Below are 27980 nucleotides of genomic sequence, written 5' to 3' on the forward strand. Positions count from 1 at the left end.
TTGATGAGTATTTTTTGTTTTTCATTGGGACTTCATATTTTATATGCTAGCTCCGTGTGTGTGTGTGTGTGTGTGTGTGTGTGTGTGTGTGTGTGTTGATGAGTATTTTTTGTTTTTCATTTGTCTTTTTGACACAGGGTCTCTGTGTAGCCCCAGCTGACCTGGAACTCACTATATAGGACCAGGATGGCCTTGAACTCACAGAGATCCACTTGCCTCTGCCTCTGAATGTTAGAATTAAAGGTGTGTGCTACCATGCCCAGCTGATAGTGTGTGTATGTTGAATTCAGGGCCTTACTTAATACTTGACAAGCACTCTGCCACTGAGCCACACCCACAGCCTTCTATGTTGTATATTTAATTCTCCCCATAATTCTGTAAGTATGCTTCCATCATCCCCATCCATAGTGTCTACTCTGACCCCACTCTGAAAAGTCATTGTCTCATCCTGTGTCTTGGAAACATGGTCTGTCCCCAGAGTTCCAAAACAGTTTTTGGATGACCTGTTCCTCTTTGTGGGGTGGTGGTCATAGGTGTTTGTTTAGCAGGATGTGGAAAAGAGCCCCTTTTTTGTTGTTGTTGTTGTTTTTTTTTTTTTTTTTGCCTTTCTTAGGTCTTCAGCAATATTCTCCAGCATTGTGGCTTGCAAGGGGATGGGCCCAGCACCACACCCCAGAAGCTTGAGGAGAGGAGTCGATTGACCCCCAGCGAGATGCCCCTCCTGGTGAGGTTGCCCCCCAGCCCAGCTTCTTCTGTCTGAGTCCCTCCAGCCAAAGCCTGGATGTCTCAGAGCTGGGAAGATTACTATAGGGTACAGTGGTTTCTTCCCCTGCTCCTGGCTTCTTTCTTTAACTTAACATGTATCTCTTCATGTCCCATAGGTTAAAGTAGATTTTCAACAGGCTTTGTTTCTCTCTGAAATTTTCATGGAGTACTAGAAAGAACAAGGCCCTAGAATTTAGTGGGCTGGGTCTAGTCTTCACGTAGGTCTGCTCAACAGGCCCTTTTCTTAAACCAGTCGTTGGTTCAATGAATTATATTGAAGGATCCCATCCCCAGTATGTGCTAGGTCCAATGCTGAGCCTGGGGGTAAAGCAATAAACAAAAGCAGACACAGTGCCTGTCTGAGAATACCTAATGAGAATGACATACAGACAGTGAACATTTAAGGAGCCCTGGTGCTGTGCACAAGAGACAGCAGGGATGTGGCAGCTGTGAACCACCCTCTTGGCATTTGCCATCTGGTGGGAAAAAAATCGTTAAGCAAGTGTTTCAGAAGAACACGTGCCAGGAACTGTAGAAGCAAATCATCTTAGCCCTCTGAGCCTCAGTTTCCTTATCTGTCATGGAAATCCTGAGAGCTACCCAGCCTGCTCCTTAAGTTGGCATAAGAAGCAGCAAGGCAGATGAGCAAGTACCCTGTGTCCTATGTACCCTCTTCAAAATGTGAGGGAAGTGTGAGCTTGCTATTCCTGTCTGCACCAGGTTATGTGATCTTTCTCTGGGCCCAGTGTTCAGATTCAGGGGGTTGATTTTCCTTCAGCATAGAAGAGAGATCATGTTAGAGTTACAAATGACCTTAGCCATCATTGAGTGTAGACCACTAGAAGTACAGTGGCAAACCCTGAGGTTAAGTGTCCCAGATTGCCCTCATAAGAGATGAACCAGCCAGGCTGTTTCTGGGGCCTCCATTGTCCTATTACTCTCAAGCAACACCCTGCCTGCTGGGAACACTACCTTTGTCAGTTATATCTTGAGCCCTCTGCAGAGCTGTCTGTAGGGACAAAGGAGAATAATACAATGTCTTCTCTTGGCAATAGGAATTCAAGGACATTGTTCTCTACCTGTGTGATACCTGCACTACACTCTGGGCCTTTCTGGATATCTTCCCTTTGGCTTGCCAGACCTTCCAAAAACATGACTTCTGTTACAGGTACAGTGGACATTCTGGCTGTTGAAGTAGTGGCTCTGGTCCACATTTCATTCAGACGCTTATTGACTTGGTTTTTAGACTGTACTAGTACCTCTACCAGCCTGGGAAAGCATAGTAAGGAGCACAGATAATAGGAGCCTTCATTTTTAGAAGCATCCCCAGTTTGGGCTAGGAGTAGGGTCAGGCGAGGGGATAAACACAGCAGGAAAAAGACAGTTTCAAGTCTGCTTTGTTTTGTGTGCCTCATCATGAGAGTGACAGCCAACAAGAACTAGCCTGATGAGGAACCAGTAAGGTACTCCTTCCTGCTGAGGGGGGTGGGGTAGAAGGAAAATGACTCCTTAAAAACAGTCTTGAATGGTGAGCAGGAAACTGGCACAGTGGCTATTCCTGCCATCCTAGCTACTCAGGAAGCTGAGGTAAGAGGAACACTTGAGCCCCAGAATTTGAGGCCAGCTTAGTCAACACAACTAGAGCCAGTCTTAGAAAAGGAAAAAAAAAAGACTCAGGGGTTAACAGCACTGGCTGCTCTTGCAGAGGACCTGGGTTTGATTCCCAGCACCCATGTGACAACTAACAACCATCTGTAACTCTAGTTCCAGGGAATCCAGTGCCCTCTTCTGTCCTCTACAGACACTACACGACTTTGGTGCATTTACATACATGCAGGTATAACATTCATACACATAAAATAAAAATAAATTTTAATGCCAGGTGTGGTAGCACATGCCTTTAACCCCAGCACTTGGGAGGCAGAGGCAGGCCAATCTCTGAGTTCAAGGCCAAGCCTGGTCTATATAGTGAGTTGCAGGCCAGCTACGGCTACAGAGAGACCCTGTCTCAAAAAGACCAAAAATAAATAAATAAAAAGATCAAACTGTTCTAGACAGGAAGAGCATTGAGGACATGAATTATATAAAAAGGCCAGATTATGCTCTGAAGAGAACAGGGAATAGAATGTGACCTGAAACAGGGTTGAGGACCTCATGACAGCAGGAAAAGGAACCAATAACAAAGAGACGTCCACTGGTAAAAGCCAGATTGTGGAGAGTGGGAAGAGCTGGCAGGGGTGGGGCCTTTATTCTGTAGGCAGTGGTAACCATTGGACGCTTTAGTCTAAAGGAGCCATAGGAAGATCCTGCTGAAATGAAGAAGAGCTGGGGACAGCGGAAAGCCTATAGCAAGGAGGGAGACTTTTTCCCACTTAACACTATGAATTTCTTACTATGAAGTGAAAATGGGAGACATGGGCCTGAGCTTTCTAAAGCTAGTGTGAAGGGGCTGGCAGCCTGCTCGTTACCTGGCAACAAGTACTGGCCCATTCTCAGTGGCCTGTGGCTGTTGCTCATGCCAGGCATCTTCCAACCATTTTCAGTAGCTTCTGGGAGGTGCCCAACTCCATTTACCCATCCATCTATCTTTCCACTCTGTCACTTACTTACCCATTCAACAAAACATTTATCTAGCACTGACATGTGCCAGAGACAGCAGCTGGTCCTTTGACTCCTCTGCTTGTGAGACTCACATTTGGGATTGATCAGCCTCTCAGAGATCATTAGAATAAAGTGCTGATCAGCATTCTCCACAGAAGAAAGAGCTTGGGACAAGACTACAGCTTTCCACTTTGAAGAAAAATATATATATATATATTTTTTTTTGCATAATAAAAGAGCATGTGCTAATAGGAAATTTAGATAAGATAGAAAGCAAGAAACTGAAATCACCCTTAGGGATTATACTGCTCTTAGAATTTTGTGCTCTGAGTGTTTTCATTTACTTTAAACATTTTCCCATTTTGTCCACTACCTCCCCAGCCAGGCATAGATGGCTTCTGAGGGAGTCTGTGGGTACGTTTCAAAAGATCGGATTTTTCCTGCAAGGAACAGTAGAAGTGGAAGAGTCCCCACCCATCTCAGAGTATGGGGAAGAAAGGGAAGCACTATCTTCGGCGCCCATACAGCTTGTGGCTGGTACAGCCTATTCCAGCCTGTGCTGCAGGCTGGGAAACCCTCTGCTAACCACCACAACCCCAGTCCCAAAAGCCCTGGGTAGGGGTCACACTTACCCAAATAGCTCTTTCACTTACTCAACCATCTCATAACAGCTTCCTCCTCCTTCCTTTCATGTCTCCACAGTGTATACAAGTGTGCTGTGTCTGCTCTTGAATTTTGTGAATCAGTAGTACCCTTACATGGGGCTAGAGTGATGGCTCATTGAAGAGCGCTTACTGCTCTTCCTGAGAACCCAGTTTTCCAGCACCCAGGTCTGGCAGCACACAACAGCCTGTAACTCTAGCTCCAGGAGATCCAGTGTCCTCTTCTGACCTCTATGGACACCCTCACACATGTAGCATACACTTACACACATATGCATGAACAAAAATAGATCTTGTTTTTTAAAAATATAAAATATGACTCAGTAGTTAAGAGCATTGGCTGTTCTTGTGGAAGACCTGAGTTTGGTTCCCAGCACCCACATGGTGACCAACAACCTTATAACTCCAGTTCCAGGGGATCTGATGCCCTCTTCTGCCCTCCCCAGGCATTGCACAACACAAGTACACTTACATGCAGGCAAAACACTCATACACAAAAAATAAAAATAAATAAATTTTTACAATAAAATGAAATAATAAATGTAAAATACCTAGTGAACAGTCTCCTTTCCCCTTTGTCTAGTTCTGTCCCTCACATATAAACACAGTCACTAGTTTTTGATGGGATTTTCCAGAGATATCCATGTATAGGAAAATTTGCACACTACAAACCCCACCCCTCTTTGCTTTTGCAATCCTAGGAATGGACCCCAGGGCCTTACAAATGATAGGTAGGGACTCTTACCAGTGAGCTATACTCCCAGCCCCACTCCTCTTTTTAAAAATTGAATTCTAGCCAGGTGTAGTGGTGCATGCCTTTAATCCCAGCACTCAGGAGGCAGAGGCAGACGGATCTCTATGAGTTCAAGGCCAGCCTGGTCTACATAGTGAGTTCCAGGCCAGCTGGGAGACCCTGTCTCAAAAAGACCAAAAAAAAAAAAAAAAAGATTGAATTCTGGGCCTGGGGAGATGGTTCAGTGGGTAAGCATTTGCTGCATAAGTGTGAGAAGCTAAGTTCAAATCCCCAAAACTCTTGTAAAAACCAGACACAGTAACAGGTCTGTAATCCCGGTATTCCTACTGGGAGATGAGAGATGAGGGATGGAGACAGAAGCCCCAAGTACCTCAGCTAGCTAACCTGCCATATGCATCAGCAGAAAAGAAGAGACCGTCTCTCAAACAAGGTGGAAGAAAGTAGTTGAGGGGATGGAGATGGCTCAGTGGGTAAAGGACACTGGTTGTTCTTGCAGAAGACCCGGATTCAAATCCTAGCACCCACATGGCAAACAATTGTCCATAACTCCAGTTCCAGGGGATCCAACAGCCTCTTCTGTCCTCCACGGGCATTGCACGACACGGGTGCACTTACCTACACCCAGGCAATACATACATATGCATAAAATAAAAATAATACATAAAATATGAAAAAAGGAGTTGAATGCTGGCCTGTTATGATGACTATCCATACCATTTACATTTCAGTTTCTCACTCAGCAGTGCTTCAGCTGTATGTCAGTACCCTCTATCTTTAGTATGACTGCACAGCATTGTACATATGGCATGCTAGACACCAGAGACAGACCTTTAGTTTGTTTTTTTTTTTTTCCTCAGTTGTTTCCTATTTTAAAATAATGACTTTGTACATACATTACTTTGTACTTTTGCAAGCATATTTGAGGATTAATCCCTAGGGGTAGAATTGAGGAACAGATGGTATGTGTATCTTTAATTCTCATAGATCTTGCCAAATTACCTTCCATAGGGGTTCTTCCCTCCCACCAACAACATAGCCTGGCAAGAGTTGAACCAATTTGGGCCAAACTGCCCTCTCTGGCCTCTGCAGATCCTATGTCTAGTAGGGCCTGCCTCTTTTGGCTTAGTTGCCTTCTGCCACATATAGTACTATAGTGAGGTATATGTTGCCAGAAGATAGCCAAAGAACAGGCCCATGTTTGCAGAACACTTGCATAAATTCAACGCTACCCTAGGCATGTACAGTGTATCTCTGGCTTTAGGAAGCTTAAGATGTTTGGAGGAAGAATTACACCACAGAAAAAAGGCAACTGCTCTGTCAGTTGTCAGGACAACATGTTCTCTGTGCAGTGTATCTGGTCTCCAGAAGGAAGAATCCTGTGGGTGAGCATGGCTATGAAGTACACAGAGAGGAGGTGGGCCTGGAATGCTGTGAGTGGATAAGGAGCACAGGGAGATGCAAACGAAAAGGACAGCTGCCTCTCTACATTGCCCAAGCTGGTCTCAACTCTTGGGCTTAAGCCATCTTCCCGCCTCAGCCTCCAAAGTAGCTAGAACTAACTATAGTCATACATCACTGCACCAAATTCATAACGTGTATATATAATTCTTATTTTGCCTTTGAGACAGGATCTTGCTATATAGTCCAAGCTGGAGTACAATTTGTGATCCTCCTTCCTCAGCAACCTGAATGCTAGAACTATAAACATGAGCTACCACACCTAGCTGATAACTTCCAATTTTATAAGTATTATAGAAAGCATACTAACAGTCTTAGTTGACAAAACGTATGTAGAACATATGAATATGTAAGTCTTAAGCATATTTAGCCCTTTTTGAATAAATATATTGTATTGACATTGTCCCATGAAAACAATTTGTAGAGATTCCAAGTCATGCTTTTTCCAAATAATCAAAACTTTTTCTTCGTATTTTATAACTAAAGTGAAAAAGGTTGTTTGTAAATGTATATTTCAGTGCTCATAAAACTGGCAAATTTTGAGCAAGAAGGAAGGTAATCTTGTGTGTGTTTCACAAACCCCAGGGAGTCCTGTGTAACCCTCTGGTTGCTATGTAGAATACACATAGCCAACAGGTGAGGCTAGCATAGTGCATCATTCTGGGGTGGACTCAGGAAAGCCCCTAGATAGTCCCAGAAAATGGTTATGAGATGGGGGGGCGTTGGGGGATGGCTGAGTCAGTAAAGCAATATGAAAGACCTGAGTTTGATCCAGTCATGGTAGTACATGCCTTTAACTTGGGAGGCAGAGAGGCACATGGATCTCTGTGAGATCGAGTCCAGCCTGGTCGATATAGCAAGTTCCAGGATAACTATGTCTACAGGGAGATCCTGTCTCAAAAAAAAACAAAAAAGGGGGCTGGAGAATGGCTCAGCATATGTATTGACTGCATGTATGTGAGTGCACCCATGTTGTGCAGTGCCCTAGGAGATTAGAAGAGGATGTTGGATTCCCCTGGAACAGGCATTATGGACAGTTGTTAGGCACCAGGTGGGTGCTGAGAACTGAACCTGGGTCCCCTGCAAGAGCAGCCATTGCTCTTAATCGCTGAGCTACCTCTCCAGCCCCCAATAAAAATATTAAAAAACACAAAAAAATTTTAAAAAGACCTGAGTTTGATCCTCCCAGAACCCGTGTAAAATGTTGGGTGTGGTATCACTCTCTTGTAATACCAGTGCTGAGGAGCAAAGATGGGAGAATCTCTGGAACTCTCTGGCCAGCCAGCCTAACCTAATTGGTGAGCATCAGGCCAATGAGAGACCCTGTCTCAAAGGAGACAGACAGCTTTCCTGAAGAATGATACCTAAAGTTATTCTCTGGCCTCCACACGCACATGAATGCATACATGCATTAAAACAAAAGGGTTATGAGGGGAAAATGAGCCTTTCTGCTCTCTTGGATTAGCTTTCCTATTCTATCAAAATATGGTATTTATGAATTAATCTGGCATTTTACCCATGTTTGCTTCTGTAGGCTAGCTTCCTTTTATGAAGTGGCAATTCCTGAAATGGAGTCTGCAGTCAAGAAGAGGAGACCTGAAGACAGCAAGTGAGGCAGGGACAAAACTAAGAATGTTGCATGGGAAAGGGAAGCCAGCACACAGGCTGGGCCGTCACAGCTGTGGCATCCTCACTGCTAGGACAAAGGGTGGGACCAAGGACCAGGACAGCTTGGGCTTCTAGTTCTATGTCTTCTGACCTGTTTTGTTTTCCTGAGGTCTTAATTTTATTTTTATATGTGGTGCAGTGAAGTTGGGATCTTGTGCATGTTAAGCACATGTTCTAATGCTGAGCTGTGCCCCTAGCCCTTAAGGTTTTTTGGTGGGTTTTTTTTGGTTTTTTTTTTTTTTTTTTTTTTTGTGAGCCAGGGTCTCCCTGTAGCCCCAGCTGTCCTGGAACTCACTATGTAGACCAGGCTGGCCTTGAACTCACAGAGATCCACCTGCCTCTGCCTCCCGACAGCTGGGATTAAAGGTGTATGCCACCATGCCTGGCCAGCCCTTAAGGTTTTTTAAAAATATGTACTCTGTGAGGATTTGTGTGAGGACCTATTTAAATACTAAGTGCACTAAGGACATTGGTCTCAGAGTCTTGCTTGACAACTAAGTCCATTTACTCAGTTCCCCCCACACCCCAAATCCTGGTATGGTAGTTACTAGGATGGCTAGTCCCTGCCTTGAAGCCCTCTCCTTTACCTCAGTTGCTTCAAGCTCTTGGTAACTGACCTTGCTGTTTCTGACCCTCTTTTTAACTGAGAAGTGGCCCTAAAGCCAGATAGCTACTCACTATCTATAGCCTTTTCTCAACTGCTCCCAAGATGACCTGTAAGACTACCTCAGCTGTGCTGGAAGAAGTTTCATGGTGCCTTCTGTCTCATAAGTCTACTTCTCTTCTCCCTGGCCTTTAAAGGCTGCTGGGCGACATGTGGCAGAGGCTCTCCCATTCCAAGAAGAAGCTAATGGAGGTGTTTCACATCATCCTGAACCAAATCTGCCTCCTTCCCATCCTAGAGAGCAGGTAAGCACCAAGGAGCAGTCTCCACACCCAGCAGGTGCATTCTCATCACCCTTCCTTGGCTCCTCCCTTGCTCTTCATTTGCTAAACCTTGAGTTTCCAATAGGAAACTCAGAAAAAAAATGCATTTTTCCAACTAGCCAGACTCTTGCAGAAGAGCAGGGTGAGCATGCAAAGGACCTGCAGATAGTCTTATATTACATGGGCTTATCTGCCCTCATGTTCTGTTTCAGCTGTGACAACATTCAGGGCTTCATTGAAGAGTTCCTTCAGATCTTCAGCTCCTTGCTGCAGGAGAAGAGGTGAATAGGGCTGAGCTGGGAACAGTTGTGGGACAGGCCCATGACCCTCCCTCCAGTCCCCATGATGCCTTACATTGTGAGCCCCTGATACATGCTCTCCATGGCCCAGTGGTCTGGAGCTTTGGTTGGGTAGCAGAGCTATGGGGTGGCCTGCAGTAGGATGGTGTCCTTGTAGCCCCAACCCTGACCCTCCTTTCTGTGCTCTGCCCTTCAGGTTCCTCCGGGACTATGACACACTCTTCCCTGTGGCTGAAGATATCAGCTTGCTGCAGCAGGCCTCGTCAGTCTTGTATCCTACTACAGCCCACTGGGCCAGGGCTGGTCCAGGTCAGACATGGCCTTCTGGGACCCAGAGGGGCAGAGAGAGGTTGGCCCCAGAACATGAAGGTTAGCCAGCTGTTGCTAGAGGCCTGCTAAGGCCCCAGTTCCTCTTTTTCTAGAAGAGATAACTGCTCTGATGCTTGGGGCAAAGCGAATTCTACTTTCTGTAGATGTCTTCTGAGGGTCTGGTCTGGGTAACCAAGGTGAACTCCAGCCACCTTCTTGGACCTCATTGTAGAGATAAGAAAAACACATAAACAGGCAGTTAGAAAGTGTCATATGAGAGGAAGTCAGACAGCACCTCATGTAGCAGAACCCAGAATAGGCATCAGATGAAAGTGACATCCAAGACAAAAATAGAAGGAACAGAACATAGCCTGGCCTCACCTCTGGGTGAATTCAAGAGTGTTACTAGAATCTGGAAGACAGAAAACTGGATCTTTGAAGAATCCTGCAGTGTCATGTTCAGAGTACAGGGTGTGGCTGTGTGTGGGAAAGGGGGTCTTCACAAGAGGCTGGTGGGGATATGGCAGGTGAACTGGTGCTGACATGTTTAAGGCCCTTGTGTGACTCTTTTGAAGAAGTTTGGGCAATATGCTATAAGCATTGGGGAGTATGGAAGGCTGGGAAGCAGGAGTGACATGGGCTGTCTACACTGTGGAAAGCTCCATTCAGCTGTGGGAAGAGAATGCCCTAGCCTGGGGACCACTGGGGCCTAAGAAGGCTGCTATAGACATCCCTGTATGGATCATGGGGGGTTGGAATAGAAATAGAGAGATGGCATTGGAAACAAGTCAGATTTCTGGCCCATAAGTACCCAGGGTAGTAGAGAGAAAGGAGGAATAGGGAGGAGCTGGCCTGTGAGCCATTTCTGTTGCTAGAGTAGATTCAGTCCTGCCTCAGGGACCTCCTGAGGGCCATTTGGTGGATAGGAAGTCCAGTGACAGTGCTCCTGTTGGCTCTCCTGGCCATCAGAGCAAAAAGGTAGCTATTGGATCATCTAAACACCCAGGACACTGACAGTAACCCCCAACCCCATCAACCCAGAGCTGCTCTCTGCTGAACAGCAGGTGTTGGTATTCAAGGTATGTGTATCAGTAGTCTAGGCTGCAGTTCCATACAGCCCAGGGGCCCATGACACTCATTGGGTCAGGCCCTTAGAAAAAAATCACATGGTCAGATGGTAGACAGGGACTGAGAAGTTATACTGCCCCAGAGCTAGGGAGGTGGGTTCTGAGCAAAAGAGCCCTTAACACATCCTCGTAGGGACGAGACTCGAACTGCCTATATCCTACAAGCTGTGGAAAGTGCGTGGGAAGGTATGGACAGACAGAGAGTCAAGGACATTAAAAACCCATCCAGGACCAAGGATCCTAATAACAGAGTCACAATGACAGCAGAGCTAGTCAGTGAAATGCCGTCAGGCATGGAAAACTCGGAGGAGGATGAGGAGGTATGTGTCTTGAAGCTCCCTTCCCTAATTCCTCAGTCCCTCCTGGCCACCTCTTGAGAGATGGAATGACCAAGCTCCCTTGCTTTTCCTTGCCTTCAGGGAAAAGGGTTCTTTTAGGATTGATGGCCTCCAGCAATGGGGCTGGTTATATTATGTTTAGTGGGGCCTCTGCCAATTGTACTAGACTGGATAGGAGAAGAGACCAAGGCCCTTAAACCCTAGGAGCTGGGGTTTGTTCTTTCTTTCTGTTGTTTTGAGACAAGGTATCTCACTCTGTGGTCCAGGCTAGCCTTGAACTGAATCCTTCTATCTCAGCCTCCAAGTACTGGGATTACAGGCATGCACTACCATGCCTGGTCCTATTTCCCTATAAGAGGTGAAGTATAGACTCCTTACTTAGGCTCCTCTCCATGCCCCAGGTCAAAGTGGAGGTCCTTTCATGAAAGCTTGGAGTGGTGCCTGGCCCAACTTACTTAGCCTCCCTAGAATCACAGGGCTCCTGAACAAGGTAGGAAGCCTTCAATCTAGAGCTTCTTCTCCAGGCTTTTCCAGATCTGGCCAAGCCTGTACTAAATGGCCATGGAGCCCAGGACCTCTGCCTGTGGGGTACAGGCATGGAGACCATACAGACTCAGGACAGGCTGCTCAGGGTGACCTGTTCTGCTGCCAACTGTGTATCTTACATCCAGCCTAGTTCCTCCTCTGTAAGTAGGGATAGATGCGGTACCCACTTCTAAAAAGTTGTTGGGATTCCTAAAGCTGCTTCACGGAACATTCTGAGTTCATCTGGGCCCCAGTGCCCCATTAATAATGCTAGTATTCTTCCTGTTAGACCCCAGACACCATAATTCTCCTAGAGCCTCAGAGAACAACTTCCTCCATCTTTTCCCACTTTCTTCCCCATTTGGCTTCTTACCTGAGTCATGGAAGATCGTTTTTAAAAAAAAAAAAAAAAAAATTTATTGTATTTTATTTTTATGTATGCCTACATGTGTATAAGTGCGCCTATGTTGTGCAATGTCCACAGAGATCAGAAGAGGGTGTTGAATTTCCCTGGAACTGGAGTTACAGGCAGTTGTTAGCCACCATGTGGGTGCTGGGAATTGAACCCAGGTCCTCTGCAAGAGCAGCCAGTACTCTTAACTGCTGAGCCGTCTCTACAGCCCTCATAGAGGATCTTTATTATCATCGTGATCATCGTTGTTGCTGGGAACCAAACCCAGGACTTTGCTCATGTTGCACAAGTACTCTATCACTAAGCCATACCCCCAGCCTTTTGTTGTTTTGATTTTCCAATTTCCTTAAAAAGCATTATAAAATGAAGCTACATCTGGCAGTATGTAAAATGAATTCTCCTTACTGAAAAGAATGTTACTAAAAGGGCTATACCTCCACATGATCTAGCCAGTGGTTGCTGTTGCCCTCCATTCTGTCACCTTGGTAGAGGTGGGAAAGGACCTTGATCGCTGACACATGGCCATTATGGAAGCTCTAATGCACACCAGGTACTGTGCTCTGTGGGTAATGTGCATCACTTTATTGAACCATTCGAAACAACTCCATGAGGTAGATGGTACTGTGTCTATTTCCTAAGGAGAAAACACATTCAGAGAGCAGAAGCACAGTGCTCAAAATCATACAGGCAGGGTTAGCTCAGGAAATCACAGAGCTCTTTTCACAAAGGGGAAAAGCAGAAGCTCAAGAGATTTAAGTCACTTGGCTAACATCCCACAACTAGGAGGGGCAGGGCCAGGGACCCTGGTGTCAGGGCCAGTGCTGTCTGGGGACTCTTGCCCTTTCATCTGCCCAACTTAGCCATCCCCTCCATCACTCTGGCTCTAACTGCAGTGCATGGGCGCAGCAGCTGCCCTGGGCCCTACTGTGTGTGGTGTGGAGCTGGACTCACTCATCTCCCAAGTGAAGGACCTACTGCCAGACCTTGGGGAAGGCTTCATCCTGGCCTGCCTGGAACACTACAGCTACGACTCAGAGCAGGTGATCAACAACATACTGGAGGAGCGGCTGGCCCCCACCCTCAGCCAGCTGGACCGCAGCCTAGACAGGTAGGAGAAACAGTTTGGTAAGGGTCCCCTTTCCCTGCCTGCCATTCTCTTTCCCCAGAGCCCAGGACTCAGCTTGCTCCTTCTTCACAGCAGTGTTTCCCAACAGTTTGAACTAGTGCTCTCTTCAGAGAAAGAAAACTGGGGGCCTACAGAGGTTCTCAGCATACAGCCAGGTGTCCCTACAGGACCTTGTAGGAAGACTTATTGGAGACTAGTGATGTGACAGGACTGCCAAGCCCTTCAGAATTCCTAAGTTTCTGACCTGTCCCATCCTTCCCACATTCCCAGCAGATTTCTAAGTTAGGATGGCCAAAGCTGTTCACTTTCTCTGTGCTGAATGGTGTGGGTTTGGCCCATGGTTGCCCCAAAACCCTCACAGGACAGCAGGAACAGGACTACAAATGGATGTTTCTTATATAAACAAATAATATTTGCCAAATGAATGAATGAATGAATGAAGTTAGCTTTGTGCCTTTGTACACATTTCTCAGCCTCTTTGTGCTCCATTTTACCCTTGACAGTGCTGAGGCACAAGGAGGTAAATTGGGAGCCTAGGGTGTAGCTCAGTGGAAAAGCACATACTAAGCATGTGCAAAGTTGTAGATTATATCCCTAATACCAAAAACAAGCAGAGAGAGGTGGGGAGTTGAGTAACCTATGACTCCCTGTCTCACAGGGGCATTGTGAGCATGAAATGAGGAATGGAGCTTTGAAGAAACAGAAACTGATATGCCTGGCACACGGGGAATGAGGGGGTGCTTTGAGGTGTGACTGTGGACTCATACCAGGAGCCAGGTCAGGCAGAACCTTGTCTCTCCCATTAAAGGTCTTCAGCTTATGTCCTAGGGGTAGCTTTTGAAATAGAGTGAACAATCTGATGGGTAGAACATAGTGGGGCCATGAGGTACAGGTAGGTTCAGCAGTCAGGGCTCTTTCAGTTGATTTCTGTGCTGTGGCCCTCAGACAAGTGAAGCCGGACCCCACACCCCTGCTGACATCTCGTCACAACGTCTTCCAGAATGATGAATTTGATGTGTTCAGCAGGGACTCAGTGGACCTGAGCCGAGTACACAAGGGGAGAAGGTGAGTATAGCAGGACGCAGGGCTCTACACTCCAATTATGGAGGTGTGGAAGGAAAGCAAAGACCTGTCTTTACAGAACTAGTCATGGGCATTCCATTCCAGGGTCCTTTTGAAGCCTGGCCTTGCACACTGCCAGCCTGCAGGAGCAGGTTCTTTAATGATGTACTTCAGGCTCCAGCTATGTGGGGAAGGCTGTTAGTGAAATCTCCTTGTTGGTGGCAAAAGGCCAGGGGGTCAAATCCGTCCCCTTTTTTCTTCCTATTATCTTTTGATATGTGGACCATTGACACTGGGTTGTAGAGCTAGATAGTGCTTTTCAGAAGCTACTCATTGGCCTGATTGTCTCTAGGCTGTGACAAAATAAGAAAATTAAGGATTCACACTAGTGAGCTTTTCTAAGGGTAAAAAAATTCCATTTTAGGGCCTTTTTTTAATTTATTATTTTTATTTTATGTGTATGAGTGTATTGCCTGCATGTAGGTAAGTACACCATGTTGTGCAATGCCCGTGGAGGACAGATGAGGCTGTCAGATCCCCTGGAACTGGGGTTATGGACAGTTGTTAGCTGCCATGTGGGTGCTGGGATTCAAACCCTGGTCTTCTGCAAGAACAACCAGTCTTCTTAACCACTGAGCCATCTCACCAGCCCCAAGGCCCTTTTTTTTAGTTTATGTCCTTCCTACTTTTTCAGCATAGAAAAATCCATTCGTGACCTATTCATTCATTCAGCAAATATTTACCTGGCACTTACAGCCTTAGATTCAAGGCCCTGGATTAATTTGGTTCTGGAGCTGTAGTGGGGTGTGAAGCAGACACAGCCCACGTCCATGTGGAGTTTGCATTTTTCAGCTCATCAAACAAGCAGCATCACATAGATATTACAGGTGCTACAAGGTGGAGGTAGGCAAGCTCCTGGCCTTTGGTAGAGGCTTCAGTCCAGACAGGAAGTCTCCTCTGAGAAAGTGACTGAAAGCTGAAGGATGTGCAGGAGTCAGTTCTACAAAGCAGAGAAGCAACTTCCCTAGCAGAGTGAGCAGTAGGAAAGTGGCTCTAAGGCCATTTGTGAGTGTGGTAAAGCACCCATGAACTCTGGAGTTTTAAATTTTTGGAAAGGTCATCCAAGCCATGCGTGGTGATGCATGCCTTTAATCCCAGTACCTGAGGGGCAGAGGTAGGCAGCACTTTGTGAGTTTGAGGCCAACCTGGTCTATGTAGAGAATTCCAGACCAGCCAGGGTTACATAGTGAGACCCTGTCTTTAAAAAAAAAAGTCGGCCGGGCGTGGTGGCACATGCCTGTAGTCTCAGCACTTGGGAGGCAGAGACAGGCAGATCTCTGTGAGTTCAAGGCCAGCCTGGTCTACATAGTGAGTTCCAGGACAGCTGGGGCTCTAGGAAGACCCTGTCTCAAAAAAGACAAAAAAAAAAAAAAACAGTCACCTAGACTGAGCATGGTGGCTCATGCCTTTAATCCCAGCACTCAAGAGGCTGAGCTAGGAGGATTTTCTGGACTTCATAGTGAGTTCCAACCCAGCCTGGGCTTCAGGTAAGACCCTGCCTCAAAAACAAAGAAATGAAAATAAATCACCAGCTTTGGAATCCTACCCTTGGGAAGGATCAGGTGTCAGTAATGGTGGCAGAGAGAATGACAGCCAAGTGAAGAATGGCCCCCAAAAGACGTTAGTCTCTGTATCAAACTTCCATAGTGGTGTTGGTTCATGGAACCCAGAAATCCTGCAGCTCATGCTGTCACCATTGTAATGATGGAGCAAGGGGGTCAAGAAGGAGAAGAGGCTGCCATTCTTGTGGCCCTCTTCTGATAAGAACCCCAGGGCAGAAGTGTCAGTTGCTACTTCAGTTAGGGCCCAAGGTTGTTCCCCTTCCATAGGCTGTACCATGCCAGATGCTTCCTGGCTGAGAGCCTAGGGAGCAGGCCCAAGGAAGCTCTGGAGCCATCTGGATGAACAGGAAGCCCTAGCAAACTGCTTAGTCACTCACATTGTGACACCTGTAGATCCCAGGTAGCATTATTATCCCCCATCTGTGGCTGCTGTGAGGGAGGACCAAACAGGGTCCCCTAGGCTAACAGAAAGTTTTACACCTTTTCAGCCCAGGGAGCCTGATTGGTAGGTCCCTCCACAGAGCTTAGCATCTGTTTCCCCTTGACCTTCATCTGTTATTTGCACAGGGCACGCCTAACCCCAACCTAGACTGTAGGTCACCTGTGAGCACTTGGCAGGGGGCTGCTCCCAGCTGTCAGGGTCATCAGAAAGGCTGAAGTATGAAGTAGCCAGGTGCTCTGAGGAGTGTGCCTCATTCCTGGGACACTCTGGCTGCCAGCGAAGACTAGATGACCAGTGTTTACCAATCCCACTCTTCTGGGCAGCTCAGGGGCAGGGATTGCAGAGGCAAAGCCTCTGTTCATGTGTTCAGTATTTACTCACTCAGCAAATATTTATTAAGTGATTTACTAGCACCAGATCCTGTGCAAGACACCAAGGAAACAGGGTGAGTAGGGCACCTGGGCTTTGCCCTCAAAGGGCAGAGACCGTGAGAAAAACCATTAAACAAGCAAGTCTTAGGTGCATCAGGAGTTCAACAGGAACACCTGTCCTAATCAGGGAAATGTGGGAAGCTGAGTCTCTGCCCTCAGGTAGCAGGTGGGAAGTTAAGTAGCATAAGGCAAATCATACCTGTGTGTACTTTTGCATACAACAGCTTTGGTAGCAGGGGCAGTGGGGGGCATCCATTCCTCTTCACACAACAAGCTGCAGGAGGCAGAGAGGGGCTTGGTTAGCCCATGATATTTGTTTGGTAACATACACCAAATTTCTGTAGTCTTTTGGGGCATTGGCTTGAAGATCAAGTGGTCCTTTGGGGTTCTAAAGGGGCTGCAGCTATTTGGACTCTAGCTTCCAGAAATCATAATGCCAAGAGAAAGCCCAGACTAGGTGTTCCTATCTCTTATCTTTTATTAGGGCCTTGCACAAACTGAGCAAGTGGTCTACCAATGAACCACATCACCAATCCCTGTCTCTTAACAGCTTGCCCAGAAGTTTCCAGATTCTTCTCATGTCTCATCAGTAGAACTGAGTCACAGGGCCAGGTCTTGAGGCTATAATGTGGAATGAAAAGTTAGAAAGATCTGAACATGAGCATCTGAACTGGACCTAGTAGGTCACACAGTCCCAGCACTTCAGAGGCTGAGACAGGAGGATTTAGAGTTTGAGGCCAGCCTGAGCTACATCATGAGATCCTGTTTCAAAACAAACAAGCAAAAAAAAAGTGAAAATCTGTTAGGAGGGTGACCCAGGGTAGAGGATAGCTGTTGATTAAACACCAGGCCCCTTGCTAAAGGTATGTGTATCCTAGTCAGTGAAGGAAGGTATGTGCATAAGCTGTGAGATCCCCAAACTCCTTTGAACTGTTCCACCGTACACTGGAAGATAACAAGTGCTTTTCCTCAGCAAAGGTTCTATGACCAGAAATGTCTGCATTTTATCTGCCTCTTGAGAAGCACAGAGCATATTAACATGTAAGACTGACACGTCAAAGAAACAGAATTCATTTTATTGAGCCAGAAGATGCTGGGTCCACTTCTGTATCTTTTATGTTTTCTTTTTTCATTGTTTTTTTTGTCTGTCTGTTTGGGGTTTTGTTTTTAGTTTTGTCTCTATGTAGCCAAGTATGCTCTTGAACCCCTTATCTTTCTATTTTTATCGCTCAAGCACTGGGATTACAGTGTGTGGCACTATGCCCAGCTTCTCCACATCATCTTATTTTTCTTTTTTAATATTTTACTTATTTTTAAAATATTTTATATATTATTTTTATTTTATGTGTATGAGTGTATTGCCTGCATGTGAGTGTACCCATGTTGTACAATGCCACAGAGGTCAGAAGAGGGCTTCAGATTCCCCTGGAACTGGAGCTATTTTTATGTGTATGTGTGTATTGTCTGAATGTAGGTAAGTGCACACGTCGTGCAGTGCCCACAGAGAGACAGAAGAGGCTGTTGGATGCCCTGGAACGAGTTATGGATAATTGTTAGCGTCCACGTAGGTGCTGGGATTCGAACCCAGGTCTTCTTCAAGAACAACCAGTATTCTTAACTGCTGAGCCATCTTTCCAGCCCCACATCATCTTACTTGATTCTTTTCTCGCCCCTGGGAAGTGAGCACTGCAAGAAGAACCAAGTTTTTTGTTTTGTTTTTTAAGACAGCATCTCACTTATGTAACCCTAGCTGCCTGGCTGGCCTAGAACTCACTATGTAGACCAGGCTGGCCTCAAACTCACAGAGACCCACCTGCCTCTACTTCCCGAGTGGTGGGATTAAAGGCATGTGCCACCATGCCTGGCTTGAAACTAAGATTTAATGAGAAGAGGGGACGTGACTGTGGTCACACAGCTTGGGAAGTGGTTGAGCAAGCCTGAGTCAGGAGACCTGTACCTGGCCCTGAATTTTCTTTTAAAGCTGTGTGACCCTGGGAAGGTTTTTCTGCCTTTCTGAATCCCATGACTTCCTCACATGGAAGAAATGAGGTGTTTGTTGTCTCTGCAGGCCCCTAAGGATCTGTTTGAGATGGGCTTTTCAGAACAGGATTGAGGAAATGAAGAGAGAAAAGGTGACCAGTTTCAGGGGAGCTGGCGTGGTCCCTGGGCTTGTAGGGCACCAAGACTGCAAAGACAATCTCTCAAGCCCCTGTTGCCTATTTCTAGACTAGAATGAAGGTCTGCTTTGTAAACAGCTTTTTTTGCCCCCAGCTGCTTATGCTGGGGGTTTTATTTTCCTTCTGGATCCAAATCAAGAAAAGGAAGCAAAGTTGAAACTTCCTATACAGACTGCCCAGGCTCCAGGCTCTGCTACCTTTGTCCTCTCAGGGCCTAGGTGTTGTGGGTGGAAGTTGGCACCTCCATCTGGCCCTGTCACAGAGCCATATAACCAGAGACTACCAAGCATGCAAGAACTGCCTCACTGCCCAGAACCAGAGATGAGAGGGATCTGGAGACTGAGGGGGCTGCCACAGGACAGTGACACTTTCCTTCATTCCTTGACCCTGGCCCAGCATAGATCCTGGTTTCTGGTAGGCCCTCAGGAAGCATGGCTGAATGCATAGATGTTTTCTCACTTGTGGCACTAGCCACTTGGATAGACTTGGGCCCCCTTTCACTTTTTTTTCTTTTCTGCAACCTGGCAAAGAGATCCAGGAGCATGCCAGGGAGCATGCCAAGGTTATGATCACAAGCCCCCAGGTCCCAACCCTGGCAGCTGGGAAAGATTCCTGGCTTTTTCATTGTTGTATTTGTTTGTTTGAGATGAGGGTCTCTCATAGCCTAAGCTGGCCTCCAACTTACTATATAGCCAAGGATAACCTTGAATTCTTGATCCTCCTACCTCTGCCTCAAGTGTTGAGATTATAGGCATGTTCTATCACACTTGGCTTTATCTTTTGTGGGGTTTTTTTCGGGGGGGGGGTTGTTTTGTCTTTTTTTGTTATTTTGTTTGTTTTGTTTTTTGTCTTTTTGAGACAGGGTCTCCTTGTAGCCCCAGCTGTCCTGGAACTCACTATGTAGACCAGGCTGGCTTTAAATTCACAAAGATCCGCCTGCCTCTGCCTCCCAAGTGCTGGGATTAAAGGCGTGTGCCACCACGCCCAGCCTTTGTTTTGTCTTTTTTGAGACAGGGTTTCCCTTTAACCCCAGCAGTCCTGGAACTCACTATGAAGACAAGGCTCAGAGATCTGCCTGCTTCTGACTCCCGAGTACTAGGATTAAAGGCATGTACCACCACACCCGGCTGCTTTTTTGAGATGGGATCTCTGTGGCCCAGGCTGGCCTTGAACTCCTGACAATCCTCCTTTCTCAGCCTCCCAAGTGCTAGGATAGACATTGAGCCACCATAGCCAGCAAAGTTTCCTGTTGACCAGGGTTTTTCTTAGATCTAAATCAAATGCACCATCCTTTCAGTCCTACTGTGGGGTTCCTGGTGCAGTCTTTACTCTCCTGCCATCAGATTTCTTTACCCCCTCCTCCAGATCGGTACTGGGGATCAGAGTCAGGGCTTGCTTCTGTCTCTGTCAGGGCAAGCATGTTCAGCACATTTTGTGCCTGTCTGTCACCCCTACGCCACTGAAAGTCCATGAGGACAGAAGCATGAGTCTATAAGTCCACACTCTGCCTTAGACCCAGGCTGGCACATAGTAAATCCTTAATAAAGACTCACAGGGCAGCAAAGCCTTACCAACCACACATAGGCCACAGTCCCCACCTGCCTCAGGCTCCCAAGCAGACAGTCCAACAAAGTCAAATACCCTCCATCTCCTAAAGCCAGTTAGTAGAAGCAGAAAGCTGTGTAGGGCTTTGTGTCTCATTTTTCCTTCTCCCTACTCTTGATATGTTCCAAAGACCCAATTTCATAGCTAAGCTGGATTTTCTTGTCTGGCATCTCGAATTGATTTTCCCCTGCAGAGCCAAAAACTGCATTCCACAGGCCTGCATATACAGCTGACAAGCCAAGTTTCTCTACAGGTTTGCAAAGCTATAGTCAAGAGACCTGAAGCTCTGCTGCTGCTGTGATATACAGTTCAGTGTGACCCAGGTGTGTCCCCTCCCCATCCATTGCACCCAGCTATCCTCACTTACAACATGACTGATGGCAGTTGAACTACCAGACTTTCCTCCCACTGTACTCTTATGTGGAAGCTGGCACTGTGGAAGGCTGCTATTGTGAAGGAGGTGAGAGGAAGAGGCCAGAACTCCTCCTTGCCTCACACCCAAGAGTTCCTGGAGCTCCTCTGGGCTTAGTACAAAAGCCACATGTGGCCTCAGTGTGGTCTGAGGTACAGAGAAGTGAGCCCAGCATCTTTCTGGACCTTTCACACCCTACAGTCTTCTAGGCCTGATGGTGTCCTCTCTCTCTCCCTGCTGTCCCTGGCCTCAGGAAGGGAGAGAATGTGCGGAGCCTGGTGAATGACAAGCGGGCGGTGGTGGAGCAGCGGCAGCGCTACGAGCAGTACAGTGTGGTCGTGGAAGAGGTAGGCTGCCCACGCTGGGCCTCTGCTGGATGTGGGAAGTCCAACAGGCCCGCAGACTCTGACCCATGCTGACACTGTTGCAGGTCCCACTGCAGCCAGGGGAGTACCGAATCGATGATTACGAGGATGAGTATGATGACACGTATGATGGCAACCAGGTGGGCGCCAATGATGCAGACTCAGATGATGAACTCATCAGCCGCAGGTGAAGTATAAGGCAGGCGTCCCAGCTCATAGTAGCTCTGTGACCTGGGGAGCTCTACTGATGAAGCTAAGGCCTCCCCTATAGCTAGGCCTCCCACTTCCCAGTCCAGAACTCCTGTACCCCAGCCACCATAAGTTGGGAAGCATTTATTTAGTCTTACCAAGTTGTTTTGCATTTTTCTTAAGTGCAGAACACTTTTCCCAGTGGAATCTTAGAGAGACCCCCCAGTGTAGATCAAAGCAGGCCTTCTCTAATGAACAAGAAGACTGGTGAGCCCCAGCTGATGTCCCCCGCTGCTTGACCCCATCAGAGAATCTGGGGGCTAGAGCAAAGCAGGCTTGGAAAGCCCTGTGGGTTTTCCTGACTTCCCCTAGGCTGGAGGCTGTTCTTCAGGTATAATCCAGTGTTTGATCTCACTTTCTCTCCCAAACCTCAGGCCCTTCACCATCCCCCAGGTGTTGAGAACCAAAATGCCTGGAGAAGGGCTGGAGGAAGAAGATGAAGAGGAGGAGGAGGCTGAAGATGAGGCCCCCAAGGTAGCTCCTGGGGGCAGATAAAAAGGATGTAGTTCTGAAGGGCAAATCAGGAGCTTTGTACCACCCCCCTGGCCCTGGGGTGGTCCCAACATCACTGCTGGGGTGGGGAGGGTCCCTTTGAGCCCAGGCTGTCTGTTTGGAGAGATACTGGCTTAGATCTCCTCTCCACTGCCCAAGGAGTACCCAGGGGACAATTGAGAGGTTTGGCCTTTGCACTGCAGAGCTCATCAGGCATAGGGGGCTGGGAGAAGGGCAGCTGTTGGCTGTCGTGCTTAGGATACCAATTCTTAAAATCAGAGAGAACATAGAGCCCAGAGGCTCTGGAGGTCAGCTGGACCCAGTGGATTTGAAAATTCAGTTTTAGCCAAACTTTCACTTCAACTGAAATCTTAACTAGAACCTCAACATAGCAAATGGATAAAAAGTGATCTTTCTCATTTTGAGGTGACAACAGCTGGCACCCTGTCTTGGAAAGGAGATGAATTGAGGTGTTTCTGGGGCCTGGTCACCAATGACCCTTGTGGAAGGCCTGGTAGAAACTGGCATGAGTGGTGGGAAGTGCAGGCCCTGCCATAGGACTTTCAACCACTGTGCCCCATACCTTCCTTCTCCCCAGCCTGGTGTTAGTCTGGACTTGAATGTGAAATCTACCATCTTTCCATATCATTGATTCCACTCATTTGCATTTAGATTTTTTTTTTTTAAAGATGTGCTGGCTGTAAAAGCCTGTGTGAGTCCTGATGTTTCAGCTTTCCTCTGCCCAGGTCCACTCTGGGCATAGAAAGCTGTGCTCAAGAGCAACTCTCACAAGTACCCTGCTGCTGGCACCAGAGTGAGACCTGGCTCCTAGCTCTCAGAACAAGCCTGTTTCTGCTCAGCTTTCGTGGCCTTATGTGTCTTTTCCCAGTGGCTATTTCAGCCAGCATCCCCATATATACTGCCACATCAGCAGATGCCACATCATCATATACATGATACCACATCATCATTATACACAACTATGGTCCTTCTACCCTACCAGCCCACCCCACATCGTTTCAGCTGTCTTGCCTCCTGACGGAAGCCTTAGTGGGTAGCTGGCAAACCTTGTTCTGGCCATAGCCCTGCCTGCTGCAGCAGTCCATACCGTACATGATGCATCAGCATGGCCCCACACAGCCTCAGGAAGTAGAAAAGCTCATGATTCCAGATCTTGTCTCCTTTTCCCTGTGCAGCTGGATCATTTCATACAGGATCCTGCAGTGCTGAGGGAGAAGGCTGAAGCCAGGCGCATGGCCTTCCTCGCCAGGAAGGGGTGAGCATTCAAGGGGCTAATTCTCCTGGAAGGGGACTCATCAGGGAAGGTCAGCTGACCACAAAGGAAACACACACACATACGCACACAAACCCCAGAGGATTCTTTAGTAGTAATTCAGCTCTCGAGATAACCCTCAGAAATAGCTATGATTATCATTGTCTACAGTTTACAAATGAGGACACTGATGGCCCAGAGACATTAACTAACCCACCAGAGGCCACACAGCTATTAAGTGGTACCTAAAGATTGATGCCAGTCTAGGCACAGAGGGCAGTCTAGGCACAGGAGGATATGCCTATAGTCTTAGCTACTTGGGAAGCTGAAGCAGAGGATCATTTGAGGCCTTGAGTTCAACACCAACCTAGGCAATATAGCAAGACCCTGTCATAGAAAGAGCTGGCCCCAGGTATTGGGGCTGGAGAGATGGCTCAACAGTTAAGAGCACTGATGGCTCTTGCAGAGGACCTGGGTTTGATTCCCAGCACCCACATGGCGGCTACGAACCATCCTTAACTCCAGTTCCAGGGGAATCTGAAGCCCTTTTCTGATCTGGGCAGCATTGCACAACATAGGTGCATTCACATACATGCAGGCAATATACTCATACACATAAAATAAAAATAATAAATAAAATATTTTTTAAAAAAAGAGAGGCAGGCATCACAGAGTAAGTTTGTAATCCCAGTACTCAGGCGGAAAAGACAGGAGGATCTCAGGTTCAAGGGAGTACAGTGAGACCCTGTCTCAAAAGCAAACAAAGAGACAAAAGGTTGATCTCAGATGGCTGGGCCTTGGGTTCCACCTCATATCTGTTACTTGACAAGCAGTATGAGGTCTGTCACTCAGTATGGGAAGCCAGCATGTCCAGGGCTAGCTGGTGTCAGGCAGAGTATACAAGAACCCAGGCAGAAAACATAACCTGGAAGTAGAGTCATGGTAGGGACACAGGAGCACTTGAGCTAGGTCCTTAAGGATAGAAAGGGTGAGAAGTTTGTCATGTAAGAGACCAGCAAACACAAGCATACTCAGGGAGAGGGTCTTTAACAGGTATTCCTGAGACTTCTGTGTCCAGCTCTCTCTTCTTCCCAGTGAAGAAACTGACCAGAAGGGCCAAGGGTAGAAGCCCAGGCCAGAGGTAGAAGTCCAGTCTTCCTCCTAGGCCTCTTCAGCACCACCCTCTGGTATAAGAGGGCTTAATGAAGAGAAGGCATTTGGATTTCTTTCTGAAGGCAATTAGGGAGTCACAGAAGGTTGTTGATCAGAGAGTAAAGCTAGTCTGACTTATCTTCCATCCCCCAGAACGTAAAGCTGTGGGCAAATCCCAGTGGCTGAGATGGGCTGAAGAGATCCTTGATCATTTCTGAGCATTATGGTCTTTGGAGGCCACTAAGTTAGACCCTTGGATATAGAATAGCAATATTGTCTCATCTCCAACAGAGGCCCTGGTGGCAGAGGGTGGGGACCCAACCACTTAGTTTACTAGGTGTTCATGCTCACAGATGAGTAATGAACCTGTCTGGAAACGAGACTCAGGAAAACTTGAGGTGAAGGGCTGGCCAGAGTCCTGCCTTTGGGGTTCTATTTCTCTCCCCACCTGGACCTGGACCAGGGACCCAGGGTATGTCCTCAATGGGTAACCATCCAGGCAGGCTATGGTATCTTCGTATCAGATTCTCTTCCAACTAATGCTTCCTCCTCCTGGGATGGGCATTGCTCTTTTAGATACCGGCATGACAGCTCCACAGCAGTGGCAGGCAACCCCCGAAGCCACGGGCAAAGCCGAGAAACAACCCAGGAGCGCAGGAAGAAAGAAGCCAACAAGGCGGCCAGAGCCAATCACAGCCGCAGAACCATGGCTGACCGAAAGAGAAACAAAGGCATGATCCCATCCTAAAGCCACAAAGCTGCTGGGCAAGGGAGGCTCCTCCAGGCAGCTCTGTCCTCAGCAGCTCAACTCTATGGTCCCAAGGAAGGCTGCTACCACACCTTGTCCACCAGCCAGCCATGAGCGCCTTTGTGTTAAACACACAGTGCCTTATCCTTCAGTGGAGGAACCCAGTGCCATCAAGCAGGCTTCTCCCCCAGCTGTGTTGACCAGAAAGGATGGAGAGAAAGATCCAAGACATCCCCCATCTTATGCAGCAAGACACCAGTTCACTTAATCCCAGGATAGCAGAAGACCTGTATATTCAGAACCAACAAAAGGCCCATGAATAAAACTTGTGACCCTTCCAACAGTGATCCATGACATGCCTTGAATCTTTCCCTCTGTTTCTTGTTCCCCAGTGACAGCACCAGCTGGAAGACAAGGCAGGGTGGGCCTCATGCACTATACGTTGACCTTCTGTGCTTGCCCCTCAGTGTAACCCTCCTAATACTGCTCTGCCTTGCTGTGTGACCCAAAGTACATCATCCCCTTCTGTTTGACTATAGAAGGAATCATGGCCAGGTGCAGTCATGACAACCTCTACCCCAGCAGGTAGGTACTGTTTTCAGTCCATAGCACAGATGAGGGAGCGAGACATGAAAGGCTTAGGGTACATGCCCAGGCCACAGCCAGGAAGTGGCAGAACAGGACTTGGAAGCTTAGTCTGATCAGTGGCATGATAGGTTCTAGACCTGTGTAGATGATGCCAATCCCCATGTTACAACAGTCCCTCCAAATCTAGAGATTAGAAACCTCCAGGAAGAAGTGAGGATGTGCTGCCAAGCCCTTTTGAAATATTTTATTTATTTTTATTCTATGTGTATGAGTGTGTTGCCTGCATGTATGTGAGTGCACCCGTGTCATGCATTACCTTGGTGGTCAGAAGAGGGCTTCAGATTCCTCTGGAACTGGAGTTAAGGACGGTTCGTAGCCTTCATATGGGTGCTGGGAATTGAACCTGGGTCCTCTGCAAGAGCAGTCAGTGCTCTTAACTGCTAAGCCATCTCTCCAGCCCCTACCAAGCCCTTTTAAAGTGAATTGGACTTGGCTGGTTCCCAGAGTCCCTCCCAGGCATGGCCTACCGCTCTGCCATGAGGTATCAGCTGACAGGTCTCCTTGGTTTTTACTAATTGGCAGCGGCTCCTGACCCAGCAGGGCCTGGAGTCCATCAGCAGAAGCTAGGCTCATGCCTAAGTAGACTTTTCCAAGTCACCTAGATGCTGAAGACATTCATTTGCTTGCAGTTAGGATGAGCAGGCAAGTCACAGTGGATAGACACTTGATGGATTGGTTTGTTAGGCCAGCCTGCACAAGTGAAAATCAATAGCAGTTCTCATCCACCACCCTGGCCTCTGGGGTTGTTTGAGATGCAAACTATGGCTATGGGATGGTGTCCTCCCTGAGATCTGGCAGAGTTAGCTGTCTTGATAGACAACTGGAAAACTTTCCTCCTGCAGACACTTGCCAGTGACCCAGCTTGATGGGAGGACCATTTCTTTTCTTGCTGAGCCCAGACCCAGCTGTCATCTGGAGCAAGGGGAGCCCCTAGTTGTTACGTGTCTTGCCTGCTGCTTTTCCCATTCCTGTTTGTGCAGCGCCTTACACCTGCCGCTGGCTGGCTGTCCCTCCAGCCACCTGAAGGAGCGTTCAGGTTACCCAGGAGTCTTGTGCCTGGAAGAATGGAAAGTAACCATTTTTCATGTCTCCCAGCATGTTGGGCTCCCTCAGGAGCTGCTGCTTGTACCTTTCAGCCTTCCAGGGCAGCCTTTCAGTATGTTCTGAAACCAACCCAGGAGCATCCCTGTAACCCTTCCCCCTAAGTCTGTTTTCCCATCTCTACAGTAAGCACATTGGACCAGATGAATGGCTTCCATTTGGTGTCCCTACAGACTGAGACAGGATGGTGCTCACTGGTAGAGCACTTGCCTAGCATGGATAAACCTACAGGCTCAGCCCTCAGTACCACAGAAAATGCCCCCAAGGAGATCCCCATTTTTAAGATTGGCAGCTCAAGAATGTTGAGTGGGGTAGGTAGAGTGGGGACCCGTTCCATACCCACTTGGTCCCTGGGCCAACCCCATCCCCATTGCTATCCTATGCAGGTATTTTCTAAGTGCCTTCTCTGTGCCCTGGCAGAGAACATGACCATCACAGATGTTTCTGGAGAAACTTTTAAGACCTTGTACCTCCAAAAGGACATGAGACCCAAGTGTCTTTATTCCTAGTCTGTAAATGACATCAGTGGGAGACATGAGCTGTGTCCCTGGGAGGTGGTAAGGCAGAACCAGAGACTGTTTACAGAGAGACCCAGAAACATGTGGGAAGGAGCCAGGCAAGAAATTTGCCCGTAGTAAGTTAGTGGCAGAGCCTCAATACATGTCCTTGCCAAGTCATCCCCAGCCACAGCATGGAGGAGGAAACAGTTGGCCAGGACCTGCATTACACTGCCCCACCAGGAGCTTGGATTCAATAATGTGGGCAGAAACACAAAATCAAATGAAGGTCAACTGGAGCTAGATACAGCATACTTATGTAATTTCTTGGTAGGTGGGGACAGAGTTCAAGGGCATCCTGGGCTATGAGACCTTGTCTACAAATCTTTCTGAAGAAAAAAATTTTAAAGCAGAATACATGATAGTAGTGTGAGGCATCATGATTGTCAAAATATAAAGTTTCTCTTGCATACAAAGTATGAAAGGGAATGTGTAGGTGGTGGTGGTGGTGGTGGTGGTGGAGCGTGATAACTTACACTGGGAATAAACACATTTACTGAGCACCATTCATGGCCAGAGTACCTCCTGTGTTCTTCCCTTGCAATCTCATGCTTAATTAATCTTGAAGCATTGGGACAGGTAAGAAAATTGAGGTTCAGGGAAGGTAGTGACTTGCCTAAGGTCACACAGCAAGGGACTCAGGATAAGAGTCAGACCCAGGACTGCCTCCTAA

At 47.4% G+C, this 27980-nt stretch overlaps 1 protein-coding gene across 3 annotated transcripts in view; it reads left to right on the top strand.

The window, feature by feature from the left end:
• Positions 1–25348, top strand: part of Ascc2 (activating signal cointegrator 1 complex subunit 2) — a 47889-nt gene extending 22541 nt beyond the window's left edge. For 2 of the 3 annotated variants that reach the window (XM_008841074.3, XM_029567312.1), the window contains 14 exons: positions 614–724; positions 1821–1933; positions 7775–7849; positions 8710–8817; positions 9048–9116; positions 9331–9405; positions 10704–10890; positions 12739–12953; positions 13917–14036; positions 20976–21069; positions 21153–21274; positions 21711–21810; positions 23025–23104; positions 24830–25001. In XM_008841074.3, coding sequence (XP_008839296.1) covers positions 614–724; positions 1821–1933; positions 7775–7849; positions 8710–8817; positions 9048–9116; positions 9331–9405; positions 10704–10890; positions 12739–12953; positions 13917–14036; positions 20976–21069; positions 21153–21274; positions 21711–21810; positions 23025–23104; positions 24830–25001 — 1641 coding nt within the window. Of the gene's footprint in view, positions 1–613; positions 725–1820; positions 1934–7774; positions 7850–8709; positions 8818–9047; positions 9117–9330; positions 9406–10703; positions 10891–12738; positions 12954–13916; positions 14037–20975; positions 21070–21152; positions 21275–21710; positions 21811–23024; positions 23105–24829 lie in introns of all 3 variants that reach the window. The other variant, XM_008841073.3, reaches the window with a different exon arrangement.
• Positions 25349–27980: the final 2632 nt, after the last annotated feature.

The sequence above is a fragment of the Nannospalax galili genome, unplaced genomic scaffold (assembly GCF_000622305.1).
Source record: "Nannospalax galili isolate Female #2095 unplaced genomic scaffold, S.galili_v1.0 scaffold259, whole genome shotgun sequence".
Classification (NCBI taxonomy): domain Eukaryota; kingdom Metazoa; phylum Chordata; class Mammalia; order Rodentia; family Spalacidae; genus Nannospalax; species Nannospalax galili.